The following is a 15,290-nucleotide window of genomic DNA, read 5'->3' as shown; positions in this document are numbered from 1 at the left end:
TGCTTTGTTGGATCTTAGATCGTTATTTCGATGAGTTACAAACGGAATAACGATGTTAGTATATCCCCTCCTTTGGGATATACTAACACTACACATATTGGCCGCATACCTGCCAATATGTGGAGTGCGTAGTAGATGGTCGGTCATCACCATTGCCAAGATCTCCTCTAGTCCATTTGTATGCTGGCTGGTAATGATGCCAATTCAAAATTACAACGTTTGGCCATCAACATCAACTAACAAATAACGTTTTTCTCCAAAACTGGATTTCTGGAAATTCTCTGATTGTCTAGAAAGAAGTTATCCCTTTGGGACCAATGGCATATTATTGATGAAGGGAAACGATCCTTAACTCCTCAGATTCAATAAGGCTATTGGAGTATACGTTATGGACTCAGGAGACGACTTATCTGTTATTGCTGTAAATTTGTCTGAGGAACTGTTATGCACATCACTAAAGTCGTTGTCGTTGCACGTGTAGGTAGCGATCCTTGTCAAGCTACAAAAGGCGACGTGGTCGTTCCGGCCTACAAGACCGACCGCTGCGGAAACGTGATGGCCATTAGTTATTCCAAGGCCCGCCTTAACGGCTAAAGCTAAAATCATGAAATTTTGTACAAATGTTGGTCTTAGGTCATAGGCACGGAATAAGGTACCTAAAGTACGAAATGGTACGTATTTGGCCAGAGCGAACGCAAAGGACAAGGTTTTGCATAAAAAAAATTTGACAAAAATCGTACGGAGAGTGGGTGAAATAGTACGCTTAGTACCGCAACTGGTAATATTTACTAGTTTCATTTAAATTGAACCTCTGAATTTTGCACCTTTGGTACACTACGGAATCCTTAATTAGTTGACTATAAAAGATTATGGTAATTTGTACATTTAGGTACTAAAAAATTTGCCAAAGTGGTAGAAATGGGTGAACTTTATACAGGGCAGATGAATAAAGGTTGAATTTTGCAGTTTGACTAAAAAGACATTTGGTGCAAAAGAATGAGAGTAAAAAGAAACAAGTAAAATCTTGATGATGCGTTCCGAATCTTGAGAACGCATCATCATGGATTCTGAAAAAATTTATACAAAGTAAATTTAAATTTAAATTAAAGTAAAAACTTCTGCCAAAACAGCAAAAATTAAAGCTTCTAGGAATCAAACAAGGATAATCGAGAGACCAGTTTACCTGGGAGCTATATCAGGTTATAGACCGATTTGGACCATACTTGAAGGAGTTGTTGGAAGTCGTAATAGAACACTGCATCAAAATTTCAGCCAAATCGGGCACAAATTGCGGCTTGTAAGGGAGATCGTTTATATGGGAGCTATATCAGGCTATAGACCGATTTGAACCGTACTTAACACAGTTATTGGAAGTCTTAAGAGAACACTATGCGATAAATTTCAGCCAAATCTGACGAAAATTGTGGCTTCCAGGAGCTCAAGAAGTCAAATCAGGAGATCGGTTTATTTGGGAGTTATATTTGGTTATAGATCGATTAGGATCGTACTTGGCACTGTTATTGAAAGTCATTAGATATTATTATGGGCAAAATTTTCATGCATTAGTATTTGACAGATCACGTGGGATTTCAGACATGGTGTCAAAGAGAAAGATGCTCAGTATGCTTTGACATTTCATCATGAATAGACTTACTAACGAGCAACGCTTGCAAATCATAGAATTTTATTACCAAAATCCGTGTTCGGTTCGAAATGTGTTCATTCACCGTAACGTTGCGTCCAACAGCATCTTTGAAAAAATACGGTCCAATGATTCCACCAGCGTACAAACCACACCAAACAGTGCATTTTTCGGGATGCATGGGCAGTTCTTGAACGGCTTCTGGTTGCTCTTCACTCCAAATGCGGCAATTTTGCTTATTTACGTAGCCATTCAACCAGAAATGAGCCTCATCGCTGAACAAAATTTGTCAAAATTTGAACACATTTCGAACCGAACACTGATTTTGGTAATAAAATTCAATGATTTGCAAGCGTTGCTCGTTAGTAAGTCTATTCATGATGAAATGTCAAAGCATACTGAGCATCTTTCTCTTTGACACCATGTCTGAAATCCCACGTGATCTGTCAAATACTAGTGCATGAAAATCCTAACCTCAAAAAAATCACCCTTTATATCTATATCTTTCCCTATATACAAAAATAAACTTGTGTTTGCTTGTGGCTTTGTAAATTAGTTTTTTTCCGTATAGACTCAAAAACAGCTGAACTGATTTCTTTAAAATTTTCACAGATTGTGGAGAGTGGCCCGGAAGAAAATAGGCTATAGGGGGCCCTCCCCCTTACCCTAAAAGTACTACCCAAAAATAAAATTGAAATGATCGGTACAATATGGTACTCAAACGAAATCAAATATTCGGGAGTAGAATAAAAGTTTGATATAAAAATTTGGGTCCAAATACCTAGGAGGCTTCCCCGACCCCGAAACATGTTCAAATAGGCATATGGGACGAAAATGCCAATATGGGACTCGAATGAAATGTATTGGGGAGTAGATTACGAATATGGTCAAGAAGGAGGAATAGGCTATATTATTTGTTGATATTGGAAGGGTCGGACGCTACGCCGTTACCCCAAAAACACCACCCAAAATCAAGGGACAATATGGGCATCAAATGAAAGGTATCGGAGAGTAGAAAAAGATTATGGCATTAAAAGTTGGGTCCAAGGAACCCAGGGGCCACTTCAACCCTAACAGTTTAACAAACAAACGTATTGGATGTTCATATTAATATGGGACTCCTATTGAAGGTATTCGGCCAAAAGGGCGGCCAAAAGGGCGGCCAAAGGCCTCACAAATGGGAATTTTACTCGATCATTGCTATATAAGACTCAAATGAAAGGTATTAGGGAGTTGATTACGAATATGACATTACACTTTGTGTCCAAGTATCTAGGTGGCGCTTTACCTCCAAAAATCGCCCTCAATAGATTATTTGACCAATTAAACAATGGGGGATCAAATGATAGATATTTTTGAGTAGAGTGCGTTATTTAAATATATGCCCAAGTGGCAGATGGAGTGTGGCGCACAACCCTCAAATTGACACCAAACGGCTGAATACACCAATCATTACAATATGGGGTTAAATTAAAAGTATAAGGTTGCGGACTGCGAATCTGATTTCATAATTCTGCTCATATATCTAGCGTACCACCTCACCCCAAAACAGTCTATCAATCATAATGACCTAATTAATATGTGGGGAGACAAATAAATGTAGGATGCCATATCCCAAAAATTATGACGTTCGGCGTGATAGGAGGAGTTGCAAACCTTAACGTTAAGATTGCAACCATTTTTAGCTCATCGATAGACAAGACCAAACTACGTGCTGCTGGGCAACACTTTTTTTAAAAAAGTTTTACATGGTTTAATAGTAAGAACTATCGCCACCGTAACAAATAAATGGACTGGTAAATCATATCTTTACCACAGAAAATCGTTAAATATGGCAAAAGGTGTTGAGTTCGTGCGGCCGAACTTTGGATACCCAACACCTCCACCACCTTTCGTCAGAATCCGGCGAAAATGCACAATTTATGCCCCCATAGCAGCTATATCGAAAAATGGTCCGATTTGGACAAAACTCGGCATGGATATTAAGTGGTCTATTAAGTACAAGTCATTGTTCAATTTTACAGAACAAAATCTTGGTATTTTTAGTAGCCATATCCAAATATAGACATAAGTCACAGTGTTAAATTTGAGCGAAATCGGATTATAGATAGTAGGGCCAAGACTATAAATCGAGCTATCGGTCTATATGGCAGCTATATCCAAATGTGAACTGATCTGGTCCAAATTGAAGAAGCATGTCGAAGGCGCTAACACAACTCACTGTCCCAAATTTCGGCGATATCGGGCAATAAATGCGCCTTTTATGAGCCCAAACCTTAAATTGAAAGATCGGTATATGTGGCAACTTTATCCAAATCTAGACCGATATGAGCCAAATTGAAGAATAATGTTGAAGGGCCTAACACAACTTATTGTCCCAAATTTCAGCGAAATCGGACGACTTTTATAGGCCCAAGACCTTAAATCGAGAGATCGGTCTATATGACAGCTAGTCTACACCTGGACCGCTCTGGGCCAAATACAAGAAGGATGTCGAGGGGCCTTACGCAACTCACTGTCCCGAATTTTTGCAAAATCGGATAATAAATGCGCCTTTTATGGGCCCAAGATCTCAAATCCAGAGATCGGTCGATATGGCAGCTATATCCAAATCTGAGCCGATCGGGGGCTAATTTAAGAAGGATATCGAATGACCTAATGCAACTCACTGTCCCAAATTTGAGCAAAATCGGATAATAAAAGTGGCTTTTATGGGCCCAAGACCCTAAATCGGCGAATCAGTCTATATGGGGGCTATATCAAGATAAAGTCCATCTTCGAACTTAACCTGCTTATGGACAAAAAAAAAAGAATCTGTGCAAAGTTTCAGCTCAATATCTCAAGTTTTTAAGACTGTGGCGTGATTTTACCAGGCGAACGGACGGACATGGCTAGATCGTCTTAGATTTTTCCGCTGTTCAAGAATCCTTTGGTGCTGGGTATAAAAACGACTAAATGATGCCTATTTAATAGATAGTCATATAGTCAATTATAGACAACTTCCACAAGATGATCAATTTTATAGGTGTTAAGGCACTCCAAGCGAGTAGTAGCACTAAAATTTTAGTTAGCGCCATTTGCTGGATTTAGTTGAATTTATCTTTGGCTTTGTTGCGGTTGTTTGCGGTATTATTTTTTAACTTTCCCACTCTAAGACGGACCTGAAGAATAATTTTTAAAAACACCAGATCTGTGAGATGGGCGAGGCTATTTAAGCGAAATTTTGTTGCCACACTTACATAAACCTAAAATCAAAAATTTGGTATCAGAAACTGAGGTGGGGTGCCTAGGAGGGCCGCACACCCCCAGAATCCGCCAAACGGATTTATAGACCAATCGCTACAAAATGGGTATCAAATTAAAGGAATTTGAGGGTAGAAAGCTAACCTGATATCCAAATGTGGGACTAAGTGTTTCACCGGTCACTTCACCACCAAAAAACTCCTCAAATCGGATATATTTAGCGAACATGGCAGTATGAATCCTAAATAAAAGGTCTTTGGGAGTAGAGCACGAAATTGGCTTCCACTTTTGAGACCAAGTCTCTGGGGACCAACCCCATCCTTAAACAGAACTTCTACTTATTGGGTTTAAGATTGAGGTATTTGGGAGTAGAATAATCCACAGGAAAATTGGAGTACATTTTCAACGGAAATCAAGCAGAAATTTAAAAATTAAAAGTACTCTTCCGACCGACCGAAACAATATGGGTTTTAAATGAAAGGTATTCAAGAGTAAAGTCCGAATTTCATATTACAAATGGGGTCCAAGCAATTAGGGGCCATGCCGACCCCAAAACCCCCTAAATAGGTTTATTGGACGATAATGACAAAATGGGGTTCGAACGAAAGGTATTCGGGAGTAGATTACGAATATGGTCTGAAATAGGAAATTTGTTTATATTGGAAGAGGCGGACCCTTTCCCTTTACCCCAAAAACACCACCCAAATTCAAGGTTGACCGATTGGGACAATATGGGTATCAAATGAAAGGTATCGGAGAGTAGAAAAAGAATGTGGAATTAAAAGTTGGGTCTAAGGAACCCAAGGGGCACTTCAACCTTAAATGTTTAATAAACAAAAGTATTGGATGTACATATCAATATGGGACTCCAATTAAAGGTATTTGGGAAAAGATTACGAATATGACATAAACATCTAAGTATTTGCGGGTCGCCCCACCCCAATAGGCCCCCCAAATGGGAACTTTACTCGATCATTGCTATATAAGACTCAAATGAAAGGTATTTGGGAGTTGACTACAAATATGACATTGAACTTTGTGCCCAAAAATCACCTCCAAAAGATTATTTGACCAATTAAAACAAATGATAGATATTTTTGAGCAGAGAGCGTCATTCAAATATGTGCTCAAGTGACAGATGGAGTGTGGAGTAGAACCCTCATATAGACACCCTCCACCAAACGGCTGTATAAACCAATTGTGACATTATGGGGTTAAATTAAAGGTATAAGGTTGTGGAATACGAATTTGATATCTTCATTCTGCTCATATATCCAGCGTACCACCTCATCCCAAAACAGTCGATCAATCATAATGACCAAACAGGACACTGTGTGATTTAATTAATGTGTGGATACACAAATAAATGTAGGCCGCCATATCTCAAAAATTATGACTTTCAGCATGATAGCAGGAGTTGCAAACCTTAACGTTAATATTGCAACCATTTTTAGCTCGTCGATAGAGAAAGATATAGAAGACTAAACTACGTGCCGCTGGGTAATACTTTTTTGTTCAAAAGTTTTACATGGTTAACTACAATAAGTAGCTGTGTAAAATTTCAAGTACGCGTTCGACCGCTATCGTGGTTTCGACAGACGGACGGACATGGCTAGATAGACTCAGAATGTCAAGACGATCAAGAATATATATACTTTACGGAGTCATAGATCAGTATTTCGAAATGTTACAAACAGAATGACTAGGTTAGTATACCTCCATCCTATGGTGGAGGGTATAAATAGACTAAATGATGACTTTTTAATAGGTAGTCATATAGTCATTTATAGACAACTACCAAATAATGATCAATGTTATAGGCGTTAAGCCGCTTGAAACAAGTAGTAGCACTAACACTTATGTTAGCGCCATGTACTGGTTGTATTCAAAGGCTGTTTCCAAATCGATTTAGTTCATCCAATTGAAAACAGCCAGTAAATGCCCCTAATTTGGAGAAGTCAACATGAACAGAAAGAGGGGAGAGTGGTCAACATTGACCATACAGCATTTATCTTCGTCATGACTTTGTTGCGGTTGTTTGCGGTATTATTTTTTAACTTTCCCACTCTAAGACGGGCCTGAAAAATAATTTTCAAAAACACTAGATCTCAGTGATTTGTAGGGCGATATAAGAGAAATTTTGTTGGCACACTTACATTAACCTATAATCAAAAATGTGGGTTCAGAATCTGAGGTGGGGTGCCGTCTAGGAGGGCCGCCCACTCCCATAACCCAAAACGGATTTTTAGAGCAATCAAAACAAATATGGGTATCAAACAAGTAAAAGCGTTCCAAGTTCGGCCGGGCCGAATCTTATATACCCTCCACCATGGATCGCATTTGTCGAGTTCTTTTCCCGGCATCTCTTGGACATGGCTAGATCGACATAAAATGTCGCGACGATCAAGATACTTTATGGGGTCTCAGACGAATATTTCGAGTAGTTACAATCAGACTGACGAAATTAGTATACCCCCCATCCCATGGTGGAGGGTATAAAAAAGCTGTTAGAGATATATGTATATATATATATATATATATATATATATATATATATATATATATATATATATATATATATATATATATACAAAATATGAAAAAATGAAAATATAATATATATATATGCTAATTCCAACAACATAGCAGCGAACGGACGTGTTTTTCTTTGTTCCGCCTTTAATTGAAGTTTTGCATTGTTTTCCCCACTTAAATTTTAAAAAATCTTGTTTAATAGTGTTCAAAATGTCTTGATTGATAGAAAGTCTTGATTGATAGACCAATTTAGACCATAAAAAACACGTTTGTTGATGGTCATGAGAGGATCCGTCGTACAAAATTTCAGGCATATCGGATAATAATTGCGACCTCTAGGGGTCAAGAAGTCAAGATCCCAGATCGGTTTATATGGCAGCTATATCAGGTTATTAACCGATTTGAACCTTATTTGACACAGTTGTTGAAAGTAAAAATAAAATACGCCATGCAAAATTTCAGCCAAATCGGATAGGAATTGCGCCCTCTAGAAGCTCGAGAAGTCAAATCCCCAGATCTGTTTATATGGCAGCTATATCAGGTTATGGGCGGATTTCAACCATACTTGGCACAGTTGTTGGATATCATAACGAAATACTTCGTGCAAAAATTCATTCAAATCGGATAAGAATTGTGCCCTCTAGAGGCTCAAGAAGTCAAGACCCAAGATCGGTTTATATGGCAGCTATATCAGGTTATGGACCGATTTAAACCATACTTGGCACAATTGTTGGGTATCATAACAAAACACGTCGTGCGAAATTCCATTCTAATCGGATAAGAATTGCGCCCTCTAGAGGCTCAAGAAGTCAAGACCCAAGATCGGATTATATGGCAGCTATATCATGTTATGCACCGATTTGATCCATACTTGGCACAGTTGTTGGATATAACAACAAAACACGTCGTGCAAAATTTCATTTCAATCGGATAAGAATTGCGCACTCTAGAGGCTCAAGAAGTCAAGACCCAAGATCGGTTTATATGGCAGCTATATCAGGTTATGGACCGATTTGAACCATACTTGGCACAGTTGTTGGATATCATAACAAAACACGTCGTGCAAAATTTCATTCTGATCGGACAAGAATTGCGCACTCTAGAGGTTCAAGAAGTCAAGACCCAAGATCGGTTTATATGGCAGCTATATCAGGTTATGGACCGATTTGAACTATACTTAGAACAGTTGTTGGATATCATAGCAAAACACGTCGTGCAAAATTTCATTCCAATCGAATAAGAATTGCCCACTCTAGAGGCTCAAAAAGTCAAGACCCAAGATCGGTTTATATGGCAGCTATATCAAAACATGAACCGATATGGCCCATTTACAATACCAACCGACCTACACTAATAAGAAGTATTTGTGCAAAATTTCAAGCGGCTAGCTTTACTCCTTCGGAATTTAGCATGCTTTCGACAGACAGACGGACGGACGGACAGACGGACGGACATGGCTAGATCGACATAAAATGTCGCGACGATCAAGAATATATATACTTTATGGGGTCTCAGACGAATATTTCGAGTAGTTACAAACAGAATGACGAAATTAGTATACCCCCCATCTTATGGTGGAGGGTATAAAAAAACAGAAACATAAACATAAAGCACAATTACAAAACAATACCAACCTTGTGAACATAACAAGAGAAAGAAGAACAAAAACAGTCACTAAACTTCAAATGGTTATAACTCGGCATTGCCAGATCATAGGTTCGTGACCTAGCTAAAAAGACATTGGCAATACCTCAAACGAGTTGCCAGATTGTCAAATAAAATTACAAAATCGGAAAATTATTAAATCCCATAAAATCGTCAAATATTGAAAAACATTTTTTTTTTTATTATTAAATTCTTAATCGAAAATGTCCGCTCCAAAAAGAACAAGACTCCAAGCCCAAAACTCATTGACTGATAATCTGGCTAATTCCCCCAGAATTGCGGATTCCTCTTTTCGCCTCTTGCAAATCCTGGAAATCGACTCGAAAAACAATCCGAAAGCATATCTAGTGAAATAAAAGCAATGATTAAGGAAAGTGAGGACAGAATATTAACAGAAATTAATAAGAAACAAGCAAAAGCGTGCTAAGTTCGGCCGTGCCGAATCTTATATACCCTCCACCATGGATCGCATTTGTCGAGTTATTTTCCCGGCATCTCTTCTTAGGCAAAAAAGGATATAAGAAAAGAGTTGCTCTGCTATTAAAACGATATCAAGATATGGTCCGGTTCGGACCACAATTAAATTATATGTTGGAGACCTGTGTAAAATTTCAGCCAATTCGTATAAGAATTGCGCCCATTGGGGCTCACGAAGTCAAATAGAGAGAACGATTTATATGGGATCTATATCGGGTTATAGACCGATTCAGACCATAATAAACACGTTTGTTGATGGTCATGAGACGATCCATCGTACAAAATTTCAGGCATATCGGATAATAATTGCGACCTCTAGGGGTCAAGAAGTCAAGATCCCAGATGGGTTTATATGGCAGCTATATCTGGTTATGAACCGATTTGAACCTTATTTGACACAGTTGTTGAAAGTAAAAATAAAATACGTCATGTAAAATTTCAGCCAAATCGGATAGGAATTGCGCCCTCTAGAAGCTCAAGAAGTCAAATCCCCAGATCCGTTTATATGACAGCTATATCAGGTTATAGACCGATTTCAACCATACTTGGCACAGTAGTTGGATATCATAAAGAAATACTTCGTGCAAAAATCCATTCCAATCGGATAAGAATTGCGCCCTCTAGAGGCTCAAGAAGTCAAGACCCAAGATCGGTTTATATGGCAGCTATATCCGGTTATGGACCGATTTGAACCATACTTGGCACAGTTGTTGGATATAATAACAAAACATGTCGTGCAAAATTTCATTTCAATCGGATAAGAATTGCGCACGCTAGAGGCTCAAGAAGTCAAGACCCAAGATCGGTTTATATGGCAGCTATATTAGGTTATGGACCGATTTGAACCATACTTGGCACAGATATTGGATATCATAGCAAAACACGTCATGCAAAATTTCATTTCAATCGGATAAGAATTGCGCACGCTAGAGGCTCAAGAAGTCAAGACCCAAGATCGGTTTATAGTAGTAGTATTCTTTATTAATTTCATTAATGTTTTCATATAAATATAGCAATATAAACATAGCATTCTAAAAGAATAAATTGAGTATATATTTTCTTGACATTGACCTTCGGTCGTCTGTCCATTATTAAAATATAGTGTATATACTAGAGATTTACGAGTTTGTTTTTCCTTTCTTTTATATATTAAATTCAGACAATAACTGGTTTCTATATAACATACAAGTTTTTAGATAACTGGCTAAACTTTTCCAGTGTATAACATTTCCATTGAGAATATTTATTAAATCAGATTCATTAATTATGGGCATTTGGAAGAACATTAATCGGAATTCTTTGAGAGCTGGGCATCGACCCAGGAAATGTTGAATGTTTTCTATTTCAACTGTATTACACATTGAACATATTGGATTTGAATTTGTTTGGAACCTGTTGGAATTTAATGAAAACATCCCACTTCGAGCTTTTAATATCCACATCAGTTCGTCCTGCCTCAAGGGTTCGACAAAGTATAATCCCCCAAAAGTAGGTTGGAGCTTACTGTAGAAGCGGTGTGTATTATTTGCGTTTGAAAGTGCATCATTTGTTTTTGTTGCACGTATGTTTTGGAGGAGATTTTGAATGTTTTGTAACCAACATTGTTTTGACAGATTTGGCGTGAAAGCTTCTGTACTATTTTGCAGAGTTAAAGAATTTATATGCGTTTTCCAAAATATTTCGTGTCTCATCACTTTTTTGGCTAGTATTTTAGGTAGCCTATCATCTTTGTAATCATACAAAATTCTCGTTATATAGTTAAGATGGTTGTTCAAAGTGTATATATGCCCGTTTTCGACACCAGTCTCTAACATCATTATGTACGTTGGAGTAAAACTTGGCATTTTTAATACCTTCTTTAAAAAATATAGTGTCAGTTGGTCAACTTCATCAAAGTGAGAAAACCCCCATATTTGTGATCCATATGATTGTATAGACCTACTAATGGCCAAGAAGAGTTTCCATTTTGTTTTTATGGACACATTAGGTTTTGATAAGAAACAATTCCAAGTGGTGTTGATGCTATTTTTGGCTAATTGATTTCTCTCCTGTATTTGTTTCCGGAGTGAGAGTTTAGGTGTAAATGTCAACCCCAGGTAAGAATATTCCGATGTAATTGAGATCTCTGTTCCATTATACAGCCACTTTTCCTTACTCGAAAGCTTTCCTCCCTTCCGAAATACCATTATTTTTGATTTCTCCATGTTAACCTCCATGTTCCATATTTTGCAATATTCCTCCAGTTTTTGTATCATACGCTGCATCACGTCTATTTCGTCAGCTAGGATGACGATATCATCGGCATACATCAGAAGTCGAATATTTTGATCATCCACTGTGGTACCACCACCAATGTATTCATGTAGGTCATTGAGGTACAAAGCAAATAGGAGAGGAGATAATAAGCAGCCCTGTTTAACACCTGTGGTTGTATTAAAATCACTGGAGAGTTCCTGGCCTGTCCATACAGAAAAATTAGTTTCTTCATATATTTTTTCAATAAAGTTAACTACTTTTGTTGATACTCCTATGGTATGAAGTTTGTATATCATGGCTTTTCGAGATACTCGGTCAAACGCAGCTTTAAAATCTACGAAGAAAGCATAGGTTTTTTTGTTTTTGTGCCAGTTTAAGTGTATTATTGAGGATAAGTTGAACAAATTATCAACGGTAGAGTAATTTTTACGAAATCCAGCTTGATATTCATTTATTTTTCCATGTTTTTCTGACCAATTAGCCAGTCGATCTTTGACAATACCCATCATCACTTTTGGTAAGCAATTCATGAATGATATTCCACGGTAGTTATTGGGAAGAGTTTTGTCACCTTTTTTAAATATTGGGTAAATAATGCTTCTAACGAACGACTTGTCTACTTCTCCTTTTTCGAAAATAACGTTGCAAGTACATGTTATTTCTTGTAGCAATTCATCAGTTGCGTATTTATAAAATTCGTATGGCACACGATCTTCTCCTGGTGCTTTATTTAGCTTTGCTTTGCCTAAGGCCTTTTTAACTTCCATCAAACATATTTCCCTATCCAAGTCATCATCTCTCCAGTGTATATAGGCGTAATGAATATCTGGAAAATTTTTTGTGTGGGTTAGCAGTTGTTGGAAATAATTCTTTAAGTCCTCCGTTTTCACGGGTATGCTACCACACCTTTCTTCGTTTCTCAGCTCCCTAACGATCTTCCACCAATCATGAGAATCTTTCACCTCGTCTATCTTTCTTTCCAATCTGTTATTATATTGGGCTTTGGCATTTTCACAAATTTCTTTATACCGTTTGTTAAAGTATACATACTTTTCTCTATTTTCACGACTAGCGTACTTTCTAAATTTATCCAAATATTCAAAAGATTTTTTCCTTGCGTTAAAACATGTAACGTTGAACCATTTTTCACGACCTGAAAATGTCATTGTTGTCGTAGCTATAGATCGATGTGCTTCTTGTATTATTTCCGCTATTTCGGAGAATGAATAAGGGGAGAGTTGTCTGCGCGTTGTAAGGATTTTGTTTATTTCATTCTGGTATTCAAAATATTTGCGATTATCCCAGTTAAGCTTTGGTAACAGTGTATTGAGTTTTTCCGGTATATTTTCACTTCTATATATCATCGATAAAATTATTGGCATGTGATCTGACCAGATTTTATTCCCAACTGTAAATCTGTGTACTCTCGACAAAAGTTCTTGTGAGATCGCACATATATCATTGACCGACGTTCCAACTGTACTTACAAAGGTGAATTCTCCAATTTCATCGCCATTTGTCATTCCATTTGCAATTACCAGCCCGTGGTCATAACAAAGCTTCAAGAAGTCTCTTCCTCTTGAATTTATTTCCGCATCTTTTGATCTCCTTTCCTCAAGACCAGCATGAAATGTCTCCTTAAAAATTTCATCGATGTTTTTTTGCAATGATCCAATTCTCACGTTCAAGTCGCCAATTATTATGGGATTTTCAATGCTACATTCCCTGAGTATAGAGTCGATTTTTAAGAATTCTTCTTTCCAAGTTTGTAATCTCATGTACATTGGTATGATGTTAAATTTTAAGCCATTAATAATAATCTTTATTACGTTTATTCCTTGTTCAGTTGTATGTGTATGTTGAACACCAAACTTTTTCAGATCCTTCCTTATTCCGATTAAACAACCACCAATTCCTCTTCCAAACCGTGAATTTCTTGCAGCATAGTGCCAAACTAATTCAAAATCGCCAAAGTATTTACTAAATTTTTCACATTTATCCGCGCAAATATGAGTTTCCAAGAGAAAAAATATATCAAAACTGTTTATATACTTAAAAAAGTCTACGTATAGCATTTTGTTTTCTAGCCCATGTACATTATATGACAAAATATTTAAAAAACGATCCTCAGTTACAGTTTGGCTTTTATCTACATTGCTTATACTTAGTTTTTTTGATTAATTTTGCTTAATAAGTTATTATAGCTAAGATCTAATGCACTAAACTTATCGCCATATAAATCTTTTAGTTCCGCGTCAGCTTTGTTCTTTCCACACATTAACTCTCCGGTCCTTGACCATGACATCCATTTTGTCCCAATCTTTATGGAGTCATTTCTTACAAAAACTTTGTGTGTTTTGTCGATTCCAAGTATTTCAGTCTTCAGTTGGAATAAGACCTTTTTGTTTTGCTGCCTTCTTTCACTCAAATCTTTTTCGATTATAATATTAGTACCGGCTAATTTGTTGGTATTTTTAAGTACTTGTCTCACCATTTCTTCGTCTTGCATTTCTACGATCGTATTTATTTTATTTCTTGATGAGTATATAGCCCGGGCTGATATTACTTTAACATCAGCTAGCTTTAATGTGTTTTTAAAAAAATATTCTACGGATCGTTTTGGGGAACCTTTCATCATAATACCTTTGACAAATAGATTTTTACGTTTACTCTGCTCTACTAAACGGAGAATCTGTTCTTGGCCTTTTTCTTTGTCTGCTTTCAATTCAGCAATTTCTGATCGCATGGCATCGTTTTCAGCTTTAAGCTCTTTGAATTTGTCATCGATATCAGCTATGTGATTCTTAATTTCAGCAATATCACTTTTCGTTGCTACATTTTGCAGCTTATTCTCCATTACAGCTTCCATTGACAGTTGCATCATTTTCATTAACTCTGACAATTGTACATTTCCAACTAGTTTCTGCGATTCAGTCGAATTTACATCTTCCGGAGAAGTATCAACTAGCATTCTTTTGGCCGAGTGAGACATTTGAACAGAATCTGTTTTAACGGGCGTTTGAGACATTTTTAAATGTAATCTTAGTTGGCAATGCTATATTTCTGTTGTTACTTGGCAACTCTGTTTTTTAGTACACTCAGCTGATGTTTTTTTGAGCTTAAGTGGCAACACTGTCAACATCCAACCAGTATTGTGTTTGACAGAGAACAGCTGATTTTTGTTGTAAATAATAGATTTGAGTGAAAAGTGCAATGTGTCTTTCCAGTGTAATTTGCGAATATAAAATTTTAAATAGTGATATTTGGTTATATTCACCGCGTTTATCCTCTTGCCAACAAATAAAAGTCCACTAAAAATTATACGCTATCCGTTTCAATGTGCCTCAAGGTAAATAAAGTTCCAGATACTGCTGCAATTTGGTGATCTTTTTGGAGCCGCACACAAACACGTCTGTCTCGTTTCAACAACTATCTATCTATTTTCGGTTTATATGGCAGCTATATTAGGTTA

The 15,290-nt window shown here is 37.1% G+C and overlaps 1 protein-coding gene across 1 annotated transcript; it reads right to left on the bottom strand.

The window, feature by feature from the left end:
• Positions 1-11,870: 11,870 nt before the first annotated feature.
• LOC131995963 (uncharacterized) lies at positions 11,871-13,893 on the bottom strand. The gene is made up of 2 exons (XM_059365308.1): positions 12,076-13,893; positions 11,871-12,020 (listed from the first exon to the last, which is right to left on the bottom strand). Exons 1-2 carry the CDS (start codon positions 13,891-13,893, stop codon positions 11,871-11,873), a joined length of 1,968 nt encoding a protein of 655 aa, XP_059221291.1.
• Positions 13,894-15,290: the final 1,397 nt, after the last annotated feature.

Source organism: Stomoxys calcitrans, chromosome 1 (genome assembly GCF_963082655.1).
Source record: "Stomoxys calcitrans chromosome 1, idStoCalc2.1, whole genome shotgun sequence".
In the NCBI taxonomy this organism is placed as follows: Eukaryota; Metazoa; Arthropoda; class Insecta; order Diptera; family Muscidae; genus Stomoxys; species Stomoxys calcitrans.
The sequence above is the reverse complement of the archived record's forward strand: the minus strand, read 5'-3'. Positions and strand labels throughout refer to the sequence as shown.

Bases quoted from the DNA above. Each gene is read 5' to 3' on its own strand.
- LOC131995963 (XM_059365308.1), bottom strand. From the start codon at position 13,893: ATGCTATACGTAGACTTTTTTAAGTATATAAACAGTTTTGATATATTT. The intron at 12,021-12,075 runs GTAGTTAACTTT...CTGTATGGACAG, and splicing joins CCATAGGAGTATCAACAAAA to GCCAGGAACTCTCCAGTGAT.